Below are 26,568 nucleotides of genomic sequence, written 5' to 3'. Positions count from 1 at the left end.
TCGGAGAAAAGAAAAATGGAAAATAGGCAGTAAGAGACTTTTCTACATGTGGACTAGAATAATAGCCCCCGGGGGGGTTCCCCTTCCCCACTCTATCCCACAACGCGCTCCTGCATCTAGCTTTTGTTCTTACCACATCAAACTGAACAGATGGTGTTCAGCTTGGACCATTGTGACAGACACTAGCAGGCAGCCAATCAGGTGGTAGGGATCAGCTGACTCGCCTGGACAGCACCAGGTGCTCCCATCATATTTTGTAAGCGGAGCCTGTGAGTGCAAGTAATAGCGCTATGTAGGGGAGCGCTGGTAGTCAGAGGGAGGATCGCCGGTGGTGAGCTAGGATTTCTGCTGTTAGTCAACGCAAGACACGGGGCAAACGCATAGGGTTCAGTTTTACAGCAATTGTTGAAAGACATAGTAGCATCCCTTTTTGTGGATACTAACCAAAGGTATAGTCAGATTTCATGTTTGTCTGGTGCTCGTATCTCAACAGCGAATTATTGTATTGGTACCCATATACCCATCTATTATTCTGCCTGCGCACCCTATTTTCCAAAAGTGTGGAAAGGTTCTAGTTGAAGCATTTAGGAACGGAGGCTAACATGCTTAAAAGGTGAGTCTTTTTCAATCATACTGTATACCTTTGGAAAGTCATTGATAAGCAAGCATCTTGTTTTTAGAAAAGCTGCATAATGTTCTGCAGGTTTGTACAGTAGGTGCTCTATTTAGATTATAGATGTGGTAAAAAGCAACAAACGATTTGATAGACGAATGCTGTCAACATGACATCATTTATTAAGACATGGCTAACATTACAGCATTGCACCTTACACCTAAAGGCGTCTGTGAAAAAATAAATTCTGTTTTACCGAGATCTGGCACTTGCTGTTTTATGGACTGAAACACATTGCTTCGGATAAACGTGCTTTCTCCAACTGTGTAGAGCACTCACTATCGCAGTGAAGAAAATGTTAGGACTACACATGCGCTCCTTCTTTGAAAACAAGGGAAGGTGTTGCCACTTGCCTCTCAAGCAAAAGCACATTTATCAATGTGTTTTCACATAGAAAAAAATGCATAATGTTTAGATATTTCTATTCATATATAAATACTGATCTGGTATCTCTGAAAAACGCTTTTCATGCCTCTCAAAGGACAATCTGTAATAATATGCATCCTATCCGCACCGATTCTGTGCACTTGAAGCTTCGACATTTAGCCGAGTATTTCATGGGCCTCTTTTTGAACACTCTTGAGCATCCGCGGTTATAATTTATTCATGAAGGCATCTTTCTGATATGGCACACTTGGGTGGAAAAGGACAGATTAACTAACACCTGACGTTTAGTACAAGTGCCGCATTTTAAACTTGAGTGAAAAATCTGCAGACCTCATTTCTGAATTCCAATGAAGTAATTTTAAGTAAACTTTCGGTCAAGCAGAGGTATAAATGCTGTGCCGCATAGGTGCAATGTTTTCGAAATGTAAAATGTGAATTTTAAATGTTATTAATCTAAATTTGAGTTTGAACGTTGAATCCTATCTTTTGTTTTTGCTCTGAACCACGTGCTGATTCTGTAAAATATGTGTAAAAACGGTCAGTTTTGTAATGGTTTTATAAATATTATCTTTAAAGAAAAAAATACTGCCAGATTGGGTCCGGTGTCTACTTATCATGTAAGACTGTGTTCAAACTAAAACAAATTAGAATAGCAATAACTATATAGTATATGAAGGTTATCGACCATTTAAACGGATGCAGTGTGATTAAAACTTTCATGGTGTTCACAATAAATGTTTCTTGTCCAAAACTGTGTCTCAGTAAATGTAATATTGTTAAAACGATTAAGCGTCTGCAGATGACAGACTGCATTGTTAAAAACTTCAATTCACTTGTTAGGTCTCGCTTGAGCAAAACAGCAGCTGATGCTCGCTGGCTCCGTGAGCTGCTCTGTGGCAGTGGCTTCTGTGACCTGCTAAGCTCTGATTTGCATTCAAATGTGAATGTTCTGGCAGATGTCTCGATTCTTTCATTCACATGGAGGAATTCGAATGGACAAGAAGTCTTAAGAGAAACCGAAACAATAAACCTTCACAAGAGGAAGTTTAGAAAGAAAAAAAGTGGGAAGGTTGGGTAACTGTATTGTATTTGTCGGTCACCTTTAGCCTGACTCAAGGACAGCCCTGCCTTTTTTGCAGCTGTTGTGCGGAGTTTTAAAAAACGAGAGCAGTCCTTCTGTTAAATTGTTTCATGTTTACTGACTAAATGCTGTCAGGTCATCAATGCAATCAATCCTTATCAAGAAGTTCTTTTCATGACATGTCTTTATTTTTCTAATTTTAATTGTGTGTGTCTTCATGCTTAGTTTCTAAGGCTGCCTTGCATTAATGGGAGATACACTCTTGACGTCATCTAAAGAACATAAGTTCTCGAATTGTCTCATAAGTTGTGTAGCTGTGACTGTAGGTTATTTTGTTTTGTAATTCCATTAATAATTCAAATGCCTTTAAAACAGACTGCAACAATAATATATTCAAAAACATATGCAGATGATTGATGGTAATAGCAGAAATACCAACAAATATTAGTGATTGACAGTTGTACTGTATGTGTATTGAATTGTGTGACCTCTCCAACATCTTCTATCTCATTGAAATATCTAAACGTTTATTGTATTGGCTTCTTTTTGATTGTTATAGGAGTTTTAGGGTTTGCACTGAAAAAGAAAATGTCTTGAGACTTTTGGGGCAAAGGGGGGAAAAAGTTTCAGGATCCTGATCTGGAGGTCATACTATGGATTCTGTTTGGCATAGAGCACTCTCGGCTTTCTCAGCTGGGAAATCGTGTGAATGTTCCTAGACAAAAGACTGCTGGCCTTGTGTGTGTGTGCAGATGCACTTATTTAAGTAGCTGTCACAGGATTCTGAGGCTCTCCACCAGCAAAGTGAAAAGCCCATTGAGGCCCAGAGGTCTAGTCCTGCCTCCTCACATTATTTCGGAGAGCTGGGGCATCATGACCAGACCACTGTTTTGTAGGGTATGAAAAGATTTGGGGTCGGGGTACAGGAGCAGCTGTTAGATTGATTATATATTTATAAACAACAAAAGGAAAGAAGAAGGAATGCCTTGTTTACTTGGTATTGTGCTGACTGGACAAAAATAACAATATGACTGTGGTCAGCAAGAATAATGAGCAGACAATGAGCCACATGGTGCATAATTAAGAAAATGCAGGGTGCTTGGGTTTGGAAACTATACTTTTCATTCTTCTTTCTACAAACAGTAAGGACTTTGCAGAGATTATGCGGAGTTTGGAGTTTTAGGAAAAAATATAAGACTTCATAAAAACAGGAAGAAAAAAAAACTAAATTGATTCCCTTATCTGATAACATGCATGATAATAAGTGTTATTTGCAAAGGCAGTTTTATTATAAAGGCATTATAAAAAGAATTTCTCAAATGTGTCATATTTTGACTACTAAATTTAGAATTTTAGGAAAACTTTAACCATTTTATGAAATCTCCAAATTTTAGCTTTTGCCCACTAATTTGCACAGTAAATAAATGACAAAACCTAGATGGTTAACAGTTACAAATGTAACACAAAAGCTGTATTTAGTATGCATTTAAAGAAATAAGTACATTGAAGGCGAAACATTGTTTTGTTTGCATAGTGCTTCAAACAATAGCTTGTAGTTGAAGTTGTTATTCATAAACAGTCCTTTCTACTTGTGTTTTTTCATTTTCTGTTACATTAATCACCAACAGAAGACAGACTCACTCTGCCCATCCAAATAAAAGAGATGCCCATGTTTACTAAAAAGAGGTTCCATTTACGTTAGTGCTCCAAAGAGCTCTTGCCATTCGAATTTTCTTAAATTTTTTTATTGCTGGCAATCTCTGATTTTCAGCAAAATAAGGACTGGCCATCAGCCAGTGAATCCAAGTTAAATTCAGTCCCAATCTTTTCTTTTTCATTGATGCCAACTTGTCTTTCCAAAAAATCAGCAGGTGGTGGATTCTTCATGGATTTATGAAATTACTGGGTTTTGACCCAAATTTGTTTTCATTACTGTCAAACATTCACATTTCACTTCACTTTTCAATTCTGCATAGATAAATATTTTTTAAATGTTAAATCAAACCCAGTGTTTTTCGGTATTTCGGTGATAATTATTATTTGTCAAATCACTTTAAATCCTAGGAGTTTTTGGGTGTTTCAGACCGTACTGATCACTCAAATGTAATTTTAACACATGTAACACAAGTATTTCAATACTGTGTCACAAGCATTCTTTCTGTGTCACGAAAGTCAGGTTAGCTTTCTGTAAGCATTTTTTACAGTAGCAGAGTGTTAAAAGGACTTGCTAAAATCAGCATGTTTGATCCTTACAGAGATGACAGCTCTTTGGCATTGCTTTGCCAATGCAGTCAGCTATAGAATAGGAACAAAAGACGGTGATACAGCCTTCAACTTTGGAAGCTATGTGAGTTTGAAACAATTCCTTTTCAATTCATGATCATGTCATACATGTGTATTAAAAATAAAAAGTTAATGATTGTAAGGAATCTTGAATAAAATTACATGTTTCAGCCATTTGTGTAAAAGTTAGCTACAGAATTCTAGTCCAAAATATGAATCTGTTAAGATTAAGTAGGTTGCGTCTGCAATACAGTTTATAGCAAAATAAGGTAACAGAAGATGGGTGTTTAAATAAAGTGTACAGAGTTTTCCATTGTGGATATTATGTTCAATCCTTGAAGGGATGTTTATAAATTAGGTTTTCTGAAAACATTTCTGGTTTTTCCTTTTATCTTGTATATGTTACAAATTTATTGTTAATTGAAAATAATTAAAAGCAAGTGTGTTGAACTTCATTTCTTCGTTATATGTCAGAAGTAAAAACCTTTAGAAAAGGTGTTATGGATAATACTTTTCATATCCTGCAGGGTTTATGCATACCAAGAGTAGTGCCATTATTTGCTAAAATGGATGTATTTCATTTGATGACATGTACTACTAAAATCTCAACAATTAGTCATAAGATTAGTAACATTCCTGAGCAAATTAACAGCTTTATTGAAAGCCATTTTATTTTATACTGATTTTTTTATTGTCTAAAAATAACAGATTAAGTGGATATTGACCTTTTTTAGCATTTGCAATTGGAGAAAGATCTTATCATGTGTTAAACATTTTGAGCACCAGTAACACCATTAAAAAGGCACAAGAATCTGGATTAATTATTTTTGTATACGTACAGTATATGTACTTTTTATTTTGAATAATTGCAGTCCAATACTTTGTACAGTAACTCAATTTTAGAGAATACTCTTTGAAAAATTATTTTGAAAAATGATATGATGTCTATTTTATCTGGACAAGTAAACAACTAGTCCAAAATAGTTGGTATAGTATATGCTGTAATCTATTGTAATGTTAAGAATTTTCGAAGAACATTTGAAGAAAATCTTAAAACCAAAATGATGGTCACCTAGTTAGAATGCTTTTAGGATCGCAGCTCAAATTCAGAGACTGAGAGCCATTTAACTTAATCATCTTAAGCCTTTATGTTTTGTCTTTTATCACACTAACTCATGTTAGAATATGATAAAGCAGCAGCAAGTTTTGAATGCAGTGTTGCAGGTTAAGCCTGTATTCAGAGTTTATATCCATTATCCTGCTGACAGACGTGGTTCACACATCTGTCCCCTCATTTGTATATGAAATGGACACAGTGGTGGCGTTAGTGGGTTGCCATAGCTACAAGAATAATACAAGCCTGTTGTATGCTTCCCTCAATACTCACTAATAGATAATAGTGACATTTTGAAAAAAAATAGTCAAATGTAAGCTACATATGTTATTTGTTGTTATTTAGAATTATTTTAATACTCTCCCCTCTTTTATCATGATTTTTGGGTAATTATTGTATATGTGTTTCTGTTAAGACTGATGACCAACCACATTTTCTCTTTCATATTTTTATACTGTTTACTGAAATAAAATCTATGTATTTATGATTCAGTACTTTATGCTGTATGAGCTTACAACATACATAGAAGGAAACATCAACATCAATAATATAAATATATGAGTTTCATATAATTGTCACAGTTTTTTCCCAAACTGTTTTGCTAGTTTATTTTTTTACTTAGCTTTTCTAATTTTGATTATTTTAATTGCAGTTTATTTATGTTAAACATTTCAGGTAGCTATGAAAGTCTACACTAATCATGCACATTTCCAGCATAATTGTTTTAATCTAGTAAGAACACTGTGAAAGAAAAGGAAATCAAGTTACTGTATAATTTTAGAATTGCTACTGTATGCTCAAGCAATGTTAAAATTCCATTTCTTATGTTACTGTATCTGATCAATTACTTTGCATGAAAAATGTTAAAAATGAAATTTGTCTGTTGTTCTATTTGAAATGTACTGCTTAAAATGAGCAAAATAGAAATGTTAATTTGAAATATTTACATACTGTATGTCACTATTGACATACAATTTGTTTACTAAAATATAGGATTTTCATTGCACCATCCTCTCATATACAAAAATATACAGTACAGTAACTAGTTCAGTATAACAAGCTGGTTCTTTATATACAGTACAGTTTCATAAAAAGCACTTATATGAACTGTGGACATATCACTGCGCATTTCATATGTAATATACATCTAGTGAAAAATCTGAAGAGCTAGAAACAGGTTCGATTTCAGTTGACTTTGAATCCTTCTGGTAATCTGGAAACTCTCCCATGGAAGGAAATTTTTGCTTGGGAGAATGAAAAGGCAGCTTTTAAAACAAAGGAACCAAACTGTATATCCTCCTAAGGTGAAACCTCAAAAACCTGCACCATAAATCATTTGCCCAGCTTTGATTATTACAAATTACAGAATACAATGACTGGACAGATAATAAAGAGTGTCCTTGGTAAAAATACAAGAGTAAGTTTCTTTTTATACAAGACAAATGACGGGATATTGAGGCATATAAAGTCTTTTACTGTATATTTTAACAGCTACTGCAAAATCAAAGTTTTAGGGTACAGCATTTTAGTTAAATATATTTGTATGGCATCATGGTGGAACACATCATCTGTATATTTGTATATTTGCAGGAACACTAACTACTAAAAACATTAAAAGCAAACAAATAAAAGGAGACCATTGGGCCCATTTGGTAATTAATAGCATGTTCCATACTCCCACATCTCTTTGAGTATAGAAATGACTTCTCAGTTTTAAATGCACTTCCACAGTTTCCACCTTTGTCCTCTGACCTATGGTTCATGTTTCACTGTACGTTCTGAACTGTGTCAGTGTCTTTGAGGATTTTGGATACTTTTATCAGGTCCCTCACTAGTCTTCTCTGATCTAAAAGGTTAGGTTTTTTCAGTCAGAAAATCATTTTAGTATTTAAATATTTTTGAATTTGCTGCTACTACAGTGTTTGCTTGACCTCCTAATTTTGTATAATTTGCGAAAACTTATAATTGATAAAAACATTTACAATATTTGGATTTACCTTGGGATTGAAAAATACCATTCTAATGCTGATTTACCAAACATTTATCTTATGCAGTTCTAACTGGGCATTTAAGTACTTTTTTCTAACTCTGTGATACTCTACATGTACTTGTATTTGTATAGGAGAATCACTTTTCTTAGTTAGCAATTTGCTCTTCTTTCTTTTAGAACCAAGATAAACAATACAGCAATCTATTTTTTACATACTGTATACGGAAATGGTTATCACTGTCTTTTCATGTTGAGGCTTTTTTCCTTAATCTTAGATATACTGTAGGTAAACATTTCTTTTGCCGTTTAGAAAATTGATTTAGGACACAAATTCTATTGTACAATATACAGTTAGATAAATCTTATACTGCACATTAAAATTGAACTGCCTGTGGGATCATGGTATAAAATGAATATCAATTGTGGCAGGCTTCCGGAGAAAAACATTTAATCTTCCTAATATTTGTCCATTCAGCGTCACGGAGAAGGTGGTAGTATAGTAGCTGTACTTCCCTCAGTCCTTGTTGTTGTCCTCTGTGTTTGTTGCAGTCAGAGACTGTTTTTTGTGGCTGATGCTCTCTGGTGCACCACAGGTTCTTTCTTAGAAATGAACTGTAAAGGTGAAGGAGTAATTCCACCTAAGACTCACCATAGAACACTCCACACAATCCCAAGTGGATGATACTGTTGCTGTGTTTACGGTAACCACCAGCTGCTCACGCAATGACACAGATTAATATTAAAAGAGAGGATGTTCAAATCAACTGCCAATAACTGTGCTTCCTGTTACTTCATCTGCATCTCTTAGTTTTCTGTTTAAGCTGTGGATTTTCCCAAGCACAGTCAATTTTTATCCCTACTCACAAGCACAACAGTAAAGAATCTAAAGCCACTGCTAAGGCTGTAGTAATCTAGTGTACGTGAGAGACTCTCTTCTTTCCCAGCATCCCTCTCATGGGGCTCGCAAACACAGCAGGGATATAGAGAGCATGCCTTGTGCCTCTGAACCATGTACTGTACAATATTACTATGACATTGGCAGACTAATTTTCTTGTTTGCTCTGAAATACTGTTGAATGCCTTGACGAAATTTCTGAAGACTCACCCTTTCCTTCTACTGGAGACAGAACAAAGGTAGTTCTAATGTTGCTATTTAAAAGACGTGATATCACCCTCAAATTATATTTTCTTCCAATTGATCTGTTCTTCTGTTCCTTCCTTTTTCAGTGTAGTGCTCTTTTGAATGAATGGTATCATGGAAATCGTATGTGATGTGTAAGAATTTCTTAAGTAATACATAATTGTGCGGGATTCTTCATCTCGATAGACTTTAAAATAAGCTTAAATTTATTTATAACACATTTATATTGAGCAGTGCCCATAAACACTAATGTTATTGGATTCAAAATTGCAGTTAGCTGTTTTCCACATTATATCGAAGAAAACAAGCTTGATTTTAAATAGAAAAAAATAAGTTTGAGAATAGTTTGCAGTGGAGAAATGTAAAAAAAATCATCACATGTCCAAGGGAGACTAACAATGTAATACAGTATATTCTGTAAAATATTTTGTCTGTAGATTTGGCTACAACACAAAGCCATCTGACATGGATGCACAATAAATGTCTTAATGTCTTAGTATTTCCTTAGCAGTTAAGAGAATCCTGATGGACTTTGTAAACATGAATTCAACAAACACCAAACCATATTGCTTCAAAGCTGCAGAAATTGTATTTGTCGTATATTTATTGCTAATTGGTTTTGTATACATTATACACATACCTTTATACACATACCTTTGTTACCCAGCTGTTTTTGTATTTGTAATGATGTGATTCTGATAGTTTTGCCCAGATTTAAAAATTAAGCACCACAGTATATACAGTATACATTAGGCCAATCTTAGATGCCTCCTGTGTGTTACCAGATTCATTCCTTTCGTAAATTAATCAAATTAATATTTAATTATTATAATCCATTGGGTCAGGGTAAGATGGAGCCTAAAATGGCAGAGAATGGGCACAAGACAGGAACTGTTCATTTAAATGGGACAAAATTGTATATAATTTTGGGAAGCAGAAATAATAAAATTGCATCCAGCATTCTAAAGCAGAGGCTAAAATAATCAGTTTTTAAGTTTTAAACCTTTCACAAGGTATTAGATATTCCCCTTGTACCTTTAAGGCCGAGGTGTTGCAGATCCCTGAGAAAAACGTGACACACATAAAATATTGTGGGAAAGAATGGGAAGAGATCCAAAACACCTAATTGGAAGCTGCTGGCCAGTTGATTTTATTTAAACTGCAGAGAGCTGTCAGGTCTCAGTAGCAGCAGTGGTTTTACCAGCCTGTCTCCCAAGGGTGGCACCCGTCTCCCCAGATTGGCAACGGTGGTGGGGCGTTTCGTCTTCTGGTGTTGCCTCCCAGAATCCCTGTGCTCCCTAAGCCAGAGAGAACAGCCTGGGGGGGGCACAGACTGCCAGGGATCCTGCAGTTAGCTGAGTGCTTTTAACACAGTGGGGGCTGCTCCCGGGGGTGGAGAAGCTGAGCTTGCTTCTCATCTACTCCTCTGGAAACCCAGATTCATTCTGGAACTGTAATTTGCTGCATTTTTATTGAGGCTGCAGCTGCAGAAACATTTCATGTTGATACAACCTTGTTCATCACAAGAGTCAAGGCAAAAGAGATAACACCATGTGATTTTACAAGTGTTATTCTGAAAGGCAGTGGATTTGTTCTGTGTGCATGTGTGTTGGAGGGTTGGTGTTGTTGCTTTCTATAATATACATGAGCTATAGAGCATTCTTTCCTTTATGTAACCAAGGAGGAGCTTGTGCACTCTTGAAACCCTTGATTCACATTTAAAAAAAAAGGCAACAAAATAGGTGGGCACTGTTTTGTTATGCAATATTTCAGTTTACACCATGGAAAATACATTTTGATTGTTGTCCTTCATATGAGGACTACACTACAAAAGGCCATTTTCTGTAGTGATGTATTCAAGTGTGGATAAGAAACATGGATCAGGCACTGTTAATGAATGTCCGTGATCACCAGGAACTGCCTTCATCCATCCATCCATTTTCTTAATTGCTTCATCCAATTCAGTGTTGTGGGTGAGCCCAAGCCTATCTTGGCAAGCAACAATCACAAGGCAGGGAGCTTTCCTTCATTTCATTCTAAAACATGCTACAGAAATCTAGATTTATCTGTATGAACTTAAGTCATCTGCCCTATCACATATATATAAAATCTTACTTATGGTACAGTATACAGTATATTGAATAAGAATTTTCAAAAAATGTATATTTGTTATGCTTTTCAGGATAGGCTCCTGCTCCCCCTGACCCTCTATTGCATAAAGTGTTGAGAAAATGGATAGATGGATGGTATATTTGTTTTGATAAGTACAGAGCCATTAACACTCTACCTAAGGTACGAAGCCTGTGATTGCACACAGGAGACAGTGAGTAAGAGTAGACAGATTCCTCCAGCTCACCCATGATTGAGGCACTCGTCTCACCACAGATACAGTACCACAGCCTTCTAAGGCTCTTTGTAAGAGAAGAATTAAGCCTGATATCCTGGCTATATTCCATTCTGCTTTTTTTTGAGGAATTTCTCACTTCTCTGCCTGATCTGTTGTGTAATGCAGCTGTTGGCACGCAATGGGTGTTCTGTGTCACCCAAAGGGGTGCCTATATTCAGTAATGGATGAAGTAGGTTCCTTCCTTTATGTACAGTACTTTAGTATCCTTTGAGATGAAACATTATATAAATGGATATAATCATTTTTATTAAATAAATAGAAGTGGAGGTGTAAGTGTAAACGTGTAATTTCAATATTTACTGTACAGTGTAAACAGACATTTGAATTTCCAACATTTTAATTACTACTGTATGTAATACTACTGTATTACAAATGTTTGCCATAATAAAAATAGATGACTACCGGGAAACACCACAGAGTAGGTGTTTTACTTAAAATTCCTTGTCTACTGCACATCGTACATAATACTTAATTTCTAGTGAGTGACATGATTAATATGTAACAAATCAACTGTTAAAAATAACACATGATTTCCAGCACTGACAGTGAGACACACAAATATCTGAAAAACTGTAATTAGAATAGATTTGGATTACACATTTTTTGTCCCCTTCCCCAAACAACTATACCAGCAAAGCGGGCTTAAATGTGTTCAAGTACTGTAGGTAGCTGTGTCACACCTGAAGAATGCTCCACAGTGAAACTTTGTCTTTTCTTTTCCTTTCAGTATGGAATAAAACTTTACCTGTTCCTTTGCAGGCTTAATATGTTGTTTTTACTATTTATTATAGATAAAACAGTTTCACTCTCTATGGCAAAACTGAGGTGTGCAGATACAAATTTGCGAGACTGAAAAGATAATTCTCTTTTGCATCAGAGTAGTGAAAGAGAAGGCTCTGATTTTCAGCATTGTCACTAATCCCCTCTGCAAAAAAAACACAGACATTGTTTTAGCAAGTGTGTGAAATCTTTTTTTTTTATCTAAAATGGGCAAAACGAAACAAAAGCCATCTCTCTGACAATAAAGAAGAAGCAAGTACTTTATTGTTGCTTTGAAGAAGCTTGCAATTACAGAGTCAGCGGCTCTTATTTTAAGATAATTTTTTAGCTGTTCTGCTTTGAGTGGAAACAAGGTTTATTGTGGTGCCATGAGGTATCCTGCTGGGATTGCGTTAGTCAGGATGGTTAGAGAGGATTCAAGCCCCTGTCTTCCTGGCGTTGCTGACATTTTAAACGATCTCAGTGCCAGGTGTTTGATTTTTACGGACTAGCGTGAACACACCAATTTGCACGGTCGTCACCTTTGATTAAAGAGCTCAGAGCTGGAACCCACCAAGAACAGGCAACCATGAAGGCCCATGTCACTCTCTGGCTCCCAGGAGGAGGTGAAAAAGAAACAGAGGTATTCTTCATTAAAAGCAGAGTGATCACAACAGATGTATTTGGAAATGCATCTTACAATCACACAAACACCTGTTAAGAGAGAAAGAAGAAAACATTTAAGTCAAGCTTTATTTAAATTCCAGATTTCTGCACTTTGGTATGGGCCATATGACTCAAAACACAAATGACACATTTGTTTTGAGTTTATAAAAAATGTTAAAAAAATATCTCCTTGTTCTTGATATCAAGTCCCAGTGCACAATTTACCTATTTTTAGATTTTAGTATGATAACTAATTTGCAATTGATAGTGTTTCAGATGTATAAAAATAATGTGTAAATTCAAATGATATAGAGAGCACTTTGTAAATATGTCTTGTTCTTGTTAAGAGATTTGTATTGTATATCACATGGATAATATGCTTATATGTTGACACATTGTGTTGTACTACACAGTTGCCTAACTGTCCACTAGACACCAAACAGTACATCTAATATCGCTTATTACATAAACAGCTTTTACCTATTACCTAAGCAGTTTTTGGGGTCACTGTTTCATCTTCAAGCAGCTGTGAATTAAGATACCTGCAAACACATGATGTGTCTATCATGGCTGCTTAACTCTAAATCCATTGCAGTTTATTCTGTATGATGTTTAACAGCCAGTGGGTAATACCGTTGGCATTAGAATTATTAATGTAAAACCTTCATCAAGGGCTGCTTACAAGGGTTTATTTATGATTGTATAATACAGTAATTACAGCATTTTATGCAATACAGAATACAAAGAAAAAAACAAAGTACAGAAAGGTGAAGTAGATGGGAACAGGTGAGCTCAGAGGATGACCCAGAGGCTGATGAGAGATGGAACCCAGCACAGTTCTGGACCAAATCTAGATCAAGTAGTTACTTGGTGAATTGTGTATGAGAGAACATAGGGAGATCTTCTATTCATAGTTCAGATGTTCATTGGAAAAGAACTGTGTGTGTTGCAGGTTCCCTCCTCCCTAAGTGTGTTTATTTTTACTAGAACAGTTTGCATGCATTATTAGCTTTGTGGTTAATTGAATTTTGGCTCACAGATGTGTGATAGGATCTGCAATAGGAATAACTTAGCAGTTAAACCAGTTCACAATGTGAGAATATATAATTCCCTGATGACACGGTGCTACTACTGTATGTACTGGCTTTTTTTCCAGCTCAAATATGGCCACACGACAAAAGAGGGACAGTGGCAAACAGCAGCAAAGCAATTACATAATCATGCATTGAGCAGGCAAATTCAATTTTATGCCCATAAAGTACCAAGAACCTCCACACAGGATGCAGTTCAAGTCACATGGGTGATTCTGACAAGGTATGGGGTCACTACCAGTTTTTCAGTTCAGATTTCCTCTTCAACCCAATTCCTACTTCCAATTCTATGAATGTAAAAAGGGATTGGAAGTGGGGATGGGTTTGAAAAATTGAATCGAAAATTGTAAAATTGGAAACGACCCCTAACCTTGGTTGAAACACCCAATTGTGAAATGTACAGTTTCCTGTGTGGAGAAATGTCTCTCTCCCATTTACAGTCTTTATTATGTTTCTTATGGGTTTGATAAAATATTTTCCTGCAGACGTGCCATAAAAAAGAGGCATCTTTGAAACCCAATTTGAAGAAATACAGGTATGAGGCATTTTTGTTGTAATTTTGTGATTTAATGGAAGAAAATCCCATCTTGCTCTAATGCCTGATATTGGAAAGCTTGCTGACGTCTGGCAAACTAGAGAAAATAGATTTGTTTTTAATTGCAATGGGAGATCTTTGCAAGAGTTGCTATTTAAGTCATATATGTAAGACTTACACCCATGGAAATGATCTTGTAATTTTGTGAATGTTGGAATTGTACGCCACGTGCATTTTGCAGCTTCTATCATTTTGTGCGGTGTTACTGTATATTGGTCTCAATGACACATACCTATACAAATCATATGTAATACACTGAAGAACCTTAATTTAAAATATAAATCACTTGTTTAGGTAGATGCTAATGAATGCGAGAGAGAAATGAAATATGTCTACAGGATTTGGTGTGACTTCACTCTATTTGAGGGAATGGCAATCTAGCCATGAGAAAAGGCTACACACAACCCCCCTCACTATGGCGAGGATTGAGCTAGAGAGCTGCTACAAAGGTGTAGATGGGGAAGCAGGGGTGATGTGAGAGAAATACACAAACTGTACGAGGCAATGATCTTATAGTAAAAGCAGATTTTCTTTTTGCGGGAAAGAGTTTAAGAGATAGAGGTTTGGATAAGGTAAAATGTTTAACTTAAGACAAAATAATTTTATTTAAACTTATTCATACTCATTAGAAAATGTAAGGAGATGATTGATTTCCACAAGAACCATGTACAGAGTAGAAAAGAAGGGGTTTTATTTAAAAGATCATTTTACTTTGACCATTGTTTCAGGTGCTATAAAATAACATGCAATAAACCTCAAACTTTGTAAGGTGCCATTTTATTTCATTATCTTTTATATATAATATCATTGTGAGTTAATAATGTATATATTTACAAATGTTTTTTTTTAATCAGTGATAAAAAAGGGACATACAAATAATTACTGCTTCCTCTCTCGCAAAGCAGAAAATCTTAGTCTGTACAATTTAAAAATAATGCATAGCATTCAATGGATTCAGTGCTTCAGAAATATTGCCTCTGTCATCTAAATATCTTGCAAACAGTTTTTCTATACTCCAAAACTTTGTTCAGATCATTTGTCAATGTATAAATTCTCCACTGTTATTTCAGGCTCTATTTTTAGGTCTTTTCTCTCTATCTTATGAAATAAGAAAAGGGCAGAATGTTCTGGATTGATCACTGCAAATTATGATGCTCTATTTTTATTGTTGTACATGGGCTTTGTCCATTTGTCTTTCAGAGAATAAACCTTTAAGGTGTAAACCAATATGTTCAATGTATACAACTGAGTGTTTCATATTTTTACAGACTGAAATGTAACCCACAGGTCAGTCACAGGATTTATATAACTTAAATCAATGTGCATTTTGCATTCTCAGATTTACATGAAAAAAGGATTTAATTGGAAGTATTTGAAACCTATAAAATCTGGAATGATCTACAGTATGCAGCAGCTTTTCACTGGTTGAAAACCATAGGAGCCAGTGATCGGGTGGACCTTAATGTTACATAAAAATCTCTTCACATTAGATCCACATTAGTCTTAATTATAATTTGTGTGGATGTAAATGTCTTTTTGCGGGAAAGAAAGTCGTCTGAAATAAGCTAAACATTTTTTGACATGCACATCAAGACACTAGTCTGATCAGGTCAGGTTTGTTGCCATACAGATTCCTGTTTTAACAGATTTCTGTGTTCATTCTTTCCAAATCTGCCAAGATTTTATTCTTTTTAAATTCGGCTTTGGTTTCCTCAAAGTTATTAAGTGCATCAGTATAAATCTGTTTAAGTGAACTGGCAGCTTCCAAAGTCCTAATTGATATTGTCTAGAAAAGAAGCAATAGGTGGTCTTCCAATTTGGCAGAAGAAACTCTATAGGAGCTTCTTAACATCCATAGCATTTTAGTTAACTACTCCAACAGGTCTAATGATTAAACTCTCAACACAAGTTTGGAATTGTGTCCATTTGCAAAGACCTGTCAGTTCAATTTTCATTATAACACGTAAATGGAAATCATTTTTACAATGAAAAAGGCAAGGAAAAAAATAAATCTAATTAATTCTGACAAGGGCATAGTTAAAATCGTACACACCAAAGGTTAATATATATTAGATGCTATTTACAAAAATGCTTAGCGTAAAGCAGAGAAGACTTTAGTTACAATTGACAACTATTATATTGTCATCAAAGTGGAACCTGTACTGTTTCATGCAATATAAATGTGACGAAAAGCAAGATGATACATTCCAAAGCTCAACTGATTTTTCTCTACATATTTTGTATGTACGTGGGTGAATTTCATTAGCTGAAAATTTTTGCCTTTAAAGAAATGCCCAGTTTTCTCTTTCACATATCTGGCTTTTTACAAGCTCTATAAAGAGCCCAGTATATTTATATGAAACTGCTAGCATACTTGCTGTCAGCCTTTGAAGACTGCAAATCTCTGAGGGCTGACTGTAGCTTTAGTACGTACACCCACTGATTCCATCTAACAAGAGCTTATACCTACATGTAATGAGTAGAAATAGGTAAAAACGTTAAATAGTTCACATACTCTGAACCATACGGGGAAAAAAATCTAAAATGAAGGAAACTAGATCAAGGAAAAAAAAAAACAGGTGCTGTGATGAAGCTTGCAGAGTGTAAATGGAACAGAGACCAGTTCAGTAAAATGTTAAATGAGATGTAAAGGCTTTATTTTTTTCCATAAAGAACATCCTTGAATATAGTACATGCAGAAAGAACACCTTTTGTTACAAAACTCTTGATTCTATCAAGTAAAGTTACATAAAATGTGCTGCTTTAACAAAAATCTATCAAGCTAGAAGGGGAAAGGGGTTGCAGACTGATGGATTTTAACCTTATGGTTCATGTTTCAAGTTTGAAGGTGCTGAAATCAAATTAAGGGTCATAGCTACAGTGTTGGTAATTTTAATGGAAAAGTATGTTTTTGTCAGCTTTTGCTTGAAGTGTAAAAAAGGAAATGGTGGAGGGTAAAATATAAGTTATTATCTGCAGTTAATTCTGAAGCATTTGAGATGTAGAGTAATCTTCCATTTTTTTGGAAATCTTTAGTCATTTATTAAGGTATTCTTAGTGACATGGATGTTAACGTCTGATACAACAGCCTTTCATTTTTTTTCTATATTCTACACAATATCAGATACAGTATGTTAATTATTCAAAGACTGTCTAATGCAATAAGCATTCCAGTTGTGCATACAACTAAAGACTGCATTTTTATAGGGTGATTTTAATTTGGTCTTGTCCCAGGTGGTCCTAAGAAACCTTATAACAGAAAACCTTCATGTTAAGCATAAAGCAATGATAAGATTGTTGTAAATAGAGTTTTGATTCTGCTACCTCTCATTTTGAGGGTGGCTAGAGCTTATAGTTAGGAAAAGAAAAATAATGCTTATGAACTTTTTTTATGAGTAGATGTATTAATGCTGTTTTATTGTTATTTGTTTCCACAAGGCCATTATAAAACTGGGCCTTTCCTTGAAACAATACCATTTTACCGTATTTCCCAAATACAAGTTATGATGCAATACTCTGATTGATAGAGCAGAGCTCCTAATCATTCTTTTGAAAATGGAGTATATCTGTTCAATTCAACAATTTCCTGGACATTCTCCATTATGATGGTAACCAAGTAACCTTCTCCAATACTTCCTCCTAATACCCTCGCGTGTTCATTCTGCAGTTGGCTGGAACCAGCAAACCACAGCAGCCATTCGTAATAGGGGCACAACAAAAACATAATAAAACAACAAATTAATGTGTCCGTTTAGGTCCGGCCCCTGGTATAGGAGAAGTAGGCAACTGCTTAGGGCCATGAGGCTTGCAGAGGGCCCCCTCAATGTACAACACATTTTTTTTTAATCACCACGTTCAAATGTGAGCAAACAATTCCCTATAGCACCTCTTACTGTTGCTGCTGTGGACTATCCTAATGAAAGCCCAATCAAAAGCTGACCTATCATAATTGAGTATATGTTTCTGAAGGGCAGAAAAGAAGAGTGGAATAAGCAATCTAAAACCGTTGTTATGCCAAATAGAGTCACTCTAATAATGCATTTGTATTTCATTTGGTTGTGAGTCTGACAGATAACTGTAACTAGCGAATGGTAGATAAGCCACATTTTCAAGATAGACAAGCTAGACACAGACTTATGGTTATGTGAACTTTTTTTCTAGTAAAGCACTGGAGAACTACACTAACCCCGAATTCACAGTTACTACATCGGACTGTTTGATGTGCAGGAGGGCTGTCCGTCCAGGAACGGCACATATTACAAAGTGTCTATGTTATTGGGCGTTAACATTATTACGATCTTGTTTGCTCAGTTGGACCGATTCCTTGCAGTAGTTTATCCTTATACTTACAATCGTTATATAACTAGGACTATAGTTATAGAAGTTTGTGCTTTCTGTTGGTTTTACAACTATTTTTTCTTAGTGATTCAGAACCATCTTCTATCATTAAGCACTAGTCAGTGGCATGGTTGCAAGATTTTACTCAGGTTGTTGAAGTTAACACATTTCCCGCAATTGTACACAAGCCGTGTGAGTCACCTGGCTAAAAATTGGCACCGCACAGCCAAACAAAAGCATGAGAGCAAATGTGCAGTACAAAGAATGTTCAGTTTGTAATCGGTTTGTATTTCAATAAACAGGGGTTTTGTAAACCCAACATGTAGCCCTTCAGGTTCAGTTACTCTCTCACTGACAGCGGCAGGAGCAAACAGGAGCTTTTCAGAGCCAAAGTTGATTAAAACATACCTCAGGTCAGCCATGGCACAAGACCGTCTCAGTGGACTGGTCATCATGAGCATCAGTCATGCATTGAGCCAGCTACTATCATATAAAGATGTAGTTGATGATTTTGCCTCCCAAAATCTAGGTCAATTGATTTCTTGAACGGATTTTTTATATGTTCCCATCTGCTCAGACTTACATATTTACTTCTATAATTCCTTTTTTTACAAATACAGTCATTTGTAATTTATTTGTAATTTATGATTTACTATAATTTTGAAGTAACAGAGATCTTGTTTATTGTTATTAATGTTCCTGTTTATGACTTTCGATGTTAAAATACGTTATCCTTGTAAAATTTGGGGTTAACTTATTACGTGTTCTTCAAAGCTGGTTAATGTGTTTTCTAGTTATATAGTTCATTTATTTCATCATTCTAAATAGTACAATAAGGTTGTGTTGGGATAATCATAGTTGTGTCTACGCAAATTGTGATAGTGAGGGGCACCTTGCCAAGATCTTGCCTAGGGCTCCCAGAAAGCTAGGGCCAGCCCTGTGTCTATTACATGAACATACGCTTTGAATGGTATTATACAGCAACACCAATTGTTTGTTTTTTTCAAAATGCAGTCATATGCAAACATTGGGGGGGGGGGGGGAGAGTACTCAGTTTCAACACTTAAAGAAGGATCTCATATTTTAAAAACATTTCCCCATAGCAGACTTGCCACTTACGTCGTATGTTAACGTGCTGCGCCAAATGGTTTAGTCAGCACCATGCCATCTGCTGTAACAGGTGCCAGTGTCACTGCATGAATCAGATGCAGTCTAGCAAAAGCTACACTCAAGAACTGGGAGCTGAAAATACATCTTGGTCAACAAAAAATTAGTTTTTTAAATGTGATTCCTTTTCCAGTTATGTTTACAAGTATAAATGTATATATATGGGCAATTTGGCCAGTTTTCTGATTATACAGTGTAGCACATGGGGTCCAGTATAGAATAAGGGCCTGTCAAATCAACACTCTATTGACAAACTGCCACGCACAGTCACCTAATTTGTCATCTCATACTTTGCATCTCCAGCTATGTCTTTTTGTGTTATTCTTGTGGAATAGACTAACACAAACTGCTGAAATGGCTTAACTCAAATAATGTTGACTGTAAGTGGGACAGTAATCATGTGTCATGCCTCTGTGAATTTAATGCTTCTCCTGACAGATGCATTGAGTTCTAAACTCAACCCTGAGAAAAAAATATTCTGTCCACTAGCTGTCTTTCAAATTTCTCCAATGGAAAAAAAATTTCCCGTCTTCATAGTTTTTTTTTTTACATTCACAATTTTGTCTCTCTGGATTATAAAAGCTGTCATTCACTGTATCAGAATTTATACACTGGGATCTTGTCTCATATTAGACGAGAATAAATTCCATCTTGTTTCACGATTGGCTCAAAGTGAGAGGGATCAAAACAGAGATTTCATTTAAAGTATCTACGATTCCCTCTATATTATTACATTATTGGATATCTACAGTTTTTACCAATTTTACTTATTTTTCTAAAATTTTTCTGTCATTGGCAGCACAGGTAATTGCATGAGCACAATCCCAAACACAGCACCAAGACAAAGCCAGGTCTCGTAGAAAAACACCAGGATTGTTGTCTGTTACACCCTTTTAAATCCTGAGGCATAGATCAGAGGAGGAGTTTCACTGAAACCGAAGGCAAACCTTATTAGGCAATCTTACACTCCTATAAACTTGTCAAAACAAAATTCAGTGGCAAGGTTACAAAGGATACAAACTTCTCATCCCTTTTTTCCTGTTATAACCTAGCATGATATTTTGTCACAACAGGAAATTCTATGTAGTTCGTTTAAAAAATTGACAGATGTTTTTATGCCATGACTTTTGTTTTTCAAAATAAAAAGTAAAATCATTCACTACCAATTAGTATGTACGAATGTAAAAATGGTTACAAATGAGAAGAGGCTATTCATCCCATCTAGACCATTTGGCAGTTGGCAGCTAATTGATCCTAGGATCTCATCCAGGCGAGACAGTGAAGCCATTTTCCCCTGCTTTTATTATGTTTATGTAAATGATCAGGTAATAACAGCGCTGTCACTTTGCCCATTACTGGGGTAACATTAGCAGTTATTAACATTATTACATTAACTTTATCATCTTCTACATTTTTCATGGCATCAGATTTGTGTGAGTCTTTGGATGTAACCATGTGTTAATTGTTTATGTTCATTAGATGATAATGGAAAAGCAGTATTAGAAACACTTGATTGTAAGCTTGAAAAGAATATAGGCCACAGGTTAATGTAAATAAGCATATTGCTTTTAAGTGCTAACATTGAGAATTTGCCACAGGACATGGTATGTTTTTATCAACTGTGCCACCTTCTGTGTATATACTGTACAAGTTCTTCATAATACTTTAGCTGTATCAAGTTCTCCATTAATGTGGCAGTCACATACTCTAAGTTGCATGAATTCAGAATTGGTAGATATAAAAAATATAGATAATATTATATTGCAAACATATGCTAAAAAAATATCCTAAAACCAAAGCCATCATAACTTTTTAATTCCCATAAGAAGGCTCAATCAAGAAAAACAATATTGAAATTTACACTGACAAGATTGTAAGAATTATTATACCATGAAAATTGAAAACAAGATGTTCTTGAACTACAGTGGAATACTTTTAAAATAGCATGGAATATTTTGCACTTTTTTAACTGTACAAATTATAACTTGCACAATGCCTGTATGAAATATCAATTTAACAATGCCTAAGGTTTTGCGTACCTTTACAAACGTGCATAATCTTAACGGATCTAGCAAAATTTAGTAATACTGCAACACTTTGTGAGCTTATTAAATAGATTAAATCCCCAAATCAAGATTTGTGTAACGTATACAGCATATCTGTCTTTAAGGTCGGAAGAACAACCTTGCAAGCAAAATGATTGGACAAGTGACTGTTTCAAAGTGTATAGACCTGTAAATGATAGAACAAGCTAGGTGTACATAACCAGCTTTCCAAAGTGAAGCTAGTGAAAACTAAAAATGAATGATTAATCATTAATTTTCTCTTAATTGCCTCTTGCTCCACTCTATGCACTCAAATTGCTTAACTTGAGCACTACCGTTCCCCTTAATTATTCTCCATAAGGCCAATTGCATTTATGACTACTTGTATGTCTTTTAATGCACAAGATAAGATTAATGAGAAACAGAAGCTGCCCTGGTATGTGAGTCATGTATCATACACTAAAAAAAGTGTAATGGGTATCCTTATCTGTTTTGCAGGTACATTCTCCAGTTCTGATTTTAAGGAGTAAGGAGAGAAAGAAGCTTCTTTTGAGGACCTGCGTACAAAGAAGACAGTTGAAACAGAGACTGGAATCATTTTCTGCTGTTCAGACTTTCACAGTCATTCTCAAAGGGCAAGATATTTGGTGGAAAAAATCCAAATGAACTTTTCAGTTCTTTGTTAGATTGCTCCTAAAATACAATAGTAAAGAGACCAACCAAACAAAATGGCAAGTGGGGCATTTTCTTCACGCCTCTGTCAGGCGTTTGTGGGCCTGCTTCTGTTGTCTGTGATGGTGTCTTCAGTGCCGAATGGTGAGTGCCCACAATTGTGTGTGTGCGAGATCAGACCTTGGTTCACTCCACAGTCCACCTACAGGGAGGCCACAACTGTGGATTGCAATGACCTTCGCCTTACCCATATCCCTGGCAACCTCTCCACTGACACTCAAGTGCTGCTGCTGCAGAGCAACTACATTGCCAAGACCACAGATGAATTGGAACAGCTTTTTAACTTAACAGAGCTGGACTTGTCTCAGAACAACTTCAGCAGTATCAAGGATGTTGGCTTGACAAACCTCACCCAGCTTACCACTCTTCATTTGGAGGAAAACCAAATCACGGAAATGCCCGATTACTGTCTGCAGGACCTTGCAAACCTGCAAGAGCTGTATATCAACCACAATCAAATCAACACCATAGCGGCGAAGGCTTTCTCTGGTCTCCGGAACCTCCTGAGGCTCCATCTTAATTCCAACAGGTTAAAGATAATTGACAGCCGCTGGTTTGAATCTACACCAAACCTTGAAATTCTTATGATAGGTGAAAATCCTGTTATCAGCATCCTGGACATGAATTTTAAACCTCTGACTAACCTACGCAGCCTGGTTCTTGCTGGAATGGACTTGACAGATATTCCTGGAAATGCTCTCGTGGGATTAGACAACCTGGAAAGTCTCTCATTTTATGACAATAAGTTAGTAAGAGTTCCTCAGCTTGCACTACAGAAAGTTCCAAACTTGAAATTCCTTGATTTGAATAAAAACCCTGTGCACAAGATCCAAGAAGGGGACTTCAAAAACATGCTTCGTCTAAAAGAACTTGGTGTGAACAACATGGCAGAGCTGGTCTCCATTGATCGATATGCACTCGACAACCTTCCTGAGCTGACTAAGCTCGAAGCTACTAACAATCCTAAGTTGTCCTATATAAATCGCTTAGCATTTAGGGATGTACCATCTCTAGAGAGCCTTATGCTTAATAATAATGCACTAAATGCTCTTTACCAGAAAACTGTGGAGTCCCTTCCCAATCTGCGCGAAATAAGCATTCATAGCAACCCACTTAGGTGTGACTGTGTCATCCAGTGGATGAACTCTAACAAAACCAACATTCGTTTTATGGAGCCACTGTCAATGTTTTGCGCCATGCCACCTGAATATAGAGGACAACATGTGAAAGAAGTCCTGATGCATGACTCATCTGAGCAGTGTCTTCCAATGATCTCCCATGACACTTTCCCAAATCATCTAAACCTGGATATTGGCATGACTGTGAATTTGGATTGCCGGGCCATGGCAGAACCCGAACCAGAAATCTACTGGGTCACACCTCTAGGGAATAAAATTACAGTGGATACCATATCGGAAAAATACCACCTTAGTAGTGAGGGGACTCTTAAGATTTCCCACATTCAGATTGAGGACTCTGGTCGTTACACATGTGTTGCACAGAACACAGAAGGTGCAGACACAAGGGTTTCCACTATCCGAGTGAATGGAACCCTTCTGGATGGCACTCAAGTAATGAAAATCTACGTCAAACAAACAGAGTCCCATTCAATTTTAGTGTCCTGGAAAGTGAACTCCAATGTCATGACATCCAATTTGAAATGGTCTTCAGCCACCATGAAGATTGATAACCCGCATATAACGTACACAGCCAGGGTGCCGGTTGATGTTCATGAATACAACCTGACCCACCTACAGCCATCCACGGAGTACGAGGTATGCCTGACCGTGTCAAACATTCATCAGCAGACTCAAAAGTCTTGTGTCAATGTCACAACCAAGAATGCAGCTTTTGCATTAGACATTTCAGATCAAGGAACCAGCACTGCCCTGGCTGCTGTAATGGGGACAATGTTCGCCATTATTAGCCTCGCTTCCATTGCAGTGTATATAGCAAAAAGGCTGAAGCGGAAGAACTACCACCATTCCTTAAAGAAGTACATGCAGAAAACGTCTTCAATTCCTTTGAATGAGCTTTATCCCCCTCTTATCAACCTGTGGGAGGGGGACAGTGAAAAAGACAAAGACGGATCTTCAGAAACCAAGCCCACCCAAGTTGACACAACAAGAAGCTACTACATTTGGTAAACCCTTGGAGACTTTGCTTCTACTAGCAAAGGAGCACAAAAGACACACTTTTGCTTTTTTGGTGCAAAAGTAAGAAGTTGAGAATTTTTTGTATTTTCAGCTTTGCTAATTTGTGGCAGAGTGGTAAGGATGTAACGATAATTCAGACATTTTTTAGTATAGCGTATCGCCTTCTTTTATGGGTTTTTTTGACACTCAAAATGGCAGCTTTATTTAGCTTCCAATACTTCTTAGTTGCTGTGCTTTATTTTTGTGATGCTCTCTTTTAACTGCACAGCTTGGATATTTTCAAGGACATCAAGGGTCAGCTTGTGCTCCAGTAGTGGCTTGATTCATTTATTCAGCAGTATTCTTTGCAGCCTTTCTTTCTCTTTTTGTAAAACAGTTTAACTGTTGTGCACTGAAACCCATTAACAAGTTTTGTCTATGAACTGAACACGCTGACAGAGGGGGATTAGACTTGATATACTGTCTATTGAATAATGTTAGCAATTGTACTGTAATGTTGTATCAACTATAATTTTAACTTTTTTTCTCAGTTTCATCGAGGACAACAAGCATTTTTCATTTAGAACTAGTTTGCAGATATGCGTACTGTAAACAAGCAATAGAATGTGAATGTTTGATAACATAACAGTTTAGGAAGGTAGTTCACTAAGCTTTTTTTAATTACTCTTGATTATTCTTTTTTAATTTGCTAGGTTCTGTAAAATGACCTCTTAATTTTGATGTGATTTAAACACACAAAATATGTTGTATATCGAAGATGAGACTAAAATAAATTACAATTTTGTTCTCATATTTTTTTTATATAAACATTGGATGTCATGAGTTGTCATTTATTCATCATCACCTAACTATATATGCATTATGAAAAACCGCAAACACACAAACATGCAGTATTTAAGGGCCGTGTTAGGTAGAACCTAGGTTTTCATACCACCAGAGTACAGTACTTAGGCAAAAGGCTTTTAGATATGTTTGAATGTAGGATTTTAGTACAATATGTTACTTAATAAAAATTCTGACCCTATCAAATAATAAGGTGCGGTTTGTGACAAAATTCTACAGTATGATTGATTGGATTCTCCACTTTTTTGTCTCACTCTGCTTTAGAAGATAACTATCAAATGGAATGAGTTTCGGCAAATTCACTGGAACATTCATTGTTTCATATGATGCAAAATATTAATAATGGGTGACAGTTTAATACATTTCAGTCAAAAGCATAATCACACAATTATATTTAAGAAAGTTTTACCTTTTCAAAAATATATTGTATTTGATATCATGCCAAGCAGGCATACCCTTGGTAAGGTGCACAGTTTAGTACACTTTAATAACAGGAACAAATACCAAGTACTGTATACGTATTTCTTGGATTTACCTGCCAATCATAAACTCTACACTTCTTAGGTGGCAGTGTTTCTTTGGAGATATGGAAAAGTCTTGTGAACAAAGCTCACCCTCGTGTACATTTTTACAATTTATGATTGTGTGAGTGATTGGATCAGAACTTTGATTTGGGCACAACCCTAGCTTGCTAAATGTTTTAATTTCAATTTGCCATTTTGATGGTCCTCCTTAGATTTACCCACATCCCCTATGGTTGATGCTCTTAAGGTAGATGTTTACGGAAGCACATTGCTGCCATCGGGAAAAACAAATCATGTGTATCTCATAATTATTTGAAAACTATATCAATACTACAAAATAATAAGTTATCTCGTAATAACGTGATTGTACATTATCATGTACTTTATGAGATAATTCTGTGATAGCACGATTGTCATACAATTCTAGATGATCATTATTTGACTTTCAGTTTTAAGCAGTGGAATCAAGTTCACATAAACGTAAAAAATTGTGACTAAAACCCAGTCGAAAGTAAGTCCGTACACATTCTGTAGCTCTGGACATTGTCACAAACACTAAGCCAGTAGCTTCTAGGT

At 36.0% G+C, this 26,568-nt stretch overlaps 1 protein-coding gene across 1 annotated transcript; it reads left to right on the top strand.

The window, feature by feature from the left end:
- Window positions 1-269: 269 nt before the first annotated feature.
- Window positions 270-25,432, top strand: lrrn1 (leucine rich repeat neuronal 1). The gene is made up of 2 exons (XM_088917331.1): window positions 270-613; window positions 22,236-25,432. The coding sequence occupies exon 2, from the start codon at window positions 22,466-22,468 to the stop codon at window positions 24,614-24,616; it is 2,151 nt and encodes a 716-aa protein (XP_088773457.1). The 5' UTR covers window positions 270-613; window positions 22,236-22,465; the 3' UTR covers window positions 24,617-25,432.
- The last annotated feature ends 1,136 nt before the right edge of the window (window positions 25,433-26,568 follow it).

The sequence above is a fragment of the Atractosteus spatula genome, chromosome 5 (genome assembly GCF_055471065.1).
Source record: "Atractosteus spatula isolate fAtrSpa1 chromosome 5, fAtrSpa1.hap1, whole genome shotgun sequence".
NCBI classification, from domain to species: domain Eukaryota; kingdom Metazoa; phylum Chordata; class Actinopteri; order Semionotiformes; family Lepisosteidae; genus Atractosteus; species Atractosteus spatula.
This window is presented reverse-complemented; position numbering and strand designations above follow the sequence as displayed.

Bases quoted from the DNA above. Each gene is read 5' to 3' on its own strand.
- lrrn1 (XM_088917331.1), top strand. From the start codon at position 22,466: ATGGCAAGTGGGGCATTTTCTTCACGCCTCTGTCAGGCGTTTGTGGGC.